General features: G+C 50.0%; 1 protein-coding gene across 1 annotated transcript; it reads right to left on the bottom strand.

Moving 5' to 3' along the window:
- Positions 250 to 1,119, bottom strand: LOC109821761. The gene has a single exon (XM_020387922.1). It carries the CDS (start codon positions 1,117 to 1,119, stop codon positions 250 to 252), a length of 870 nt encoding a protein of 289 aa, XP_020243511.1.

The following is a 1,119-nucleotide window of genomic DNA, read 5'->3' as shown; positions in this document are numbered from 1 at the left end:
GTTGAGAGAGAGTGTGTGCATAGCCTGCTCAACATTAGTGGGCATGTAATCAGTGTGTTGAGGAGCTGCTGCTACATGGTAGGCTTGTGGAGGTCGAGCACCAAGAATACCAGGCTGTCTGGGAGTAGGGCGTGGCTGCCAGGATGATGTAGGATAGGGGCAAGGAGGTGTGGCCCAAGGTTGGGGTGCCCATCCTCCACATGTCGGAAACTGCCACATAGGTGGCCATGGAGATGATTGATGCTGCTGCTACAGAGCATTGCCACGTCCCCCATGGGTGTTACCACGACCTCCTCCACGACCCTTATAGTCGTGACCATTATGATTTCCACGACCGCGACCTCCGTTCTTTTTGTGATAATTGTTGCGATGGTGATTGTTGTTGTGGCGTGGAGGTTGCACGGCATTGGAAGTATCATCAGATGAGTTGGTGTGAGTACCTGCAATAAGAACAGAATCAGATTCCCGGGCAGCGCTATTGTTGAGAGTGGCTTCCTCCATCACCAAGGTAGAACATGCATCGGAGAAAGATTTGAGAGGTTTGCTATGTTGGATGAGCCTGCCAACCCCACGATAAGCACTGTTGAGACCCGAACAAAGTACAAGCACTCTCCGTGCATCTGAAACCGGTACGCCGACATTCCCGAGTTGATCCGCAAGCGTCTTGATACGTTGACAATAGGCTGCAACGTTAGGAAAATCATCAAGTCGAACCTGAGAGAGTTGGTACTCAAGATGGACGGCTCTGGAGGTTTTGTTGTCGTGGAACAAATCGGCTAAGTGGTTCCAAGCATCCATGGCCGTGGCATCTTGTTCAAGAATGGTAAGGAGAACGTCGTTAGTAATCGTGCCATAAATCCATTGAAGGACAATGGCGTCCAAACGATCCCAGAGGTTGTTGTCCTCGGATTCCGCATCCTTGGATGAGGATGTCTTCTTCCCTGTGGTTGTTGAAGTCGGCGGAATGATGTGGTCGAGGACTTGATAGGCCCTTGCGTGGATCTTGAATAATGTGGCCCAAGAATTGTATTGAGAGCTTTCCATGTCAAGAATGACTGGGATGAAGTTTTTGATATTGTTGACAGCCAAAGCGGGATGAAACTTGTGGGTTTCTGCCAT

Source organism: Asparagus officinalis, chromosome 8, assembly GCF_001876935.1.
Source record: "Asparagus officinalis chromosome 8, Aspof.V1, whole genome shotgun sequence".
Lineage (NCBI taxonomy): Eukaryota > Viridiplantae > Streptophyta > Magnoliopsida > Asparagales > Asparagaceae > Asparagus > Asparagus officinalis.
The sequence above is the reverse complement of the archived record's forward strand: the minus strand, read 5'-3'. Positions and strand labels throughout refer to the sequence as shown.

Excerpts from the sequence above, each read along its gene's own strand:
- LOC109821761 (XM_020387922.1), bottom strand. The coding sequence starts at position 1,119 with ATGGCAGAAACCCACAAGTTTCATCCCGCTTTGGCTGTCAACAATATC.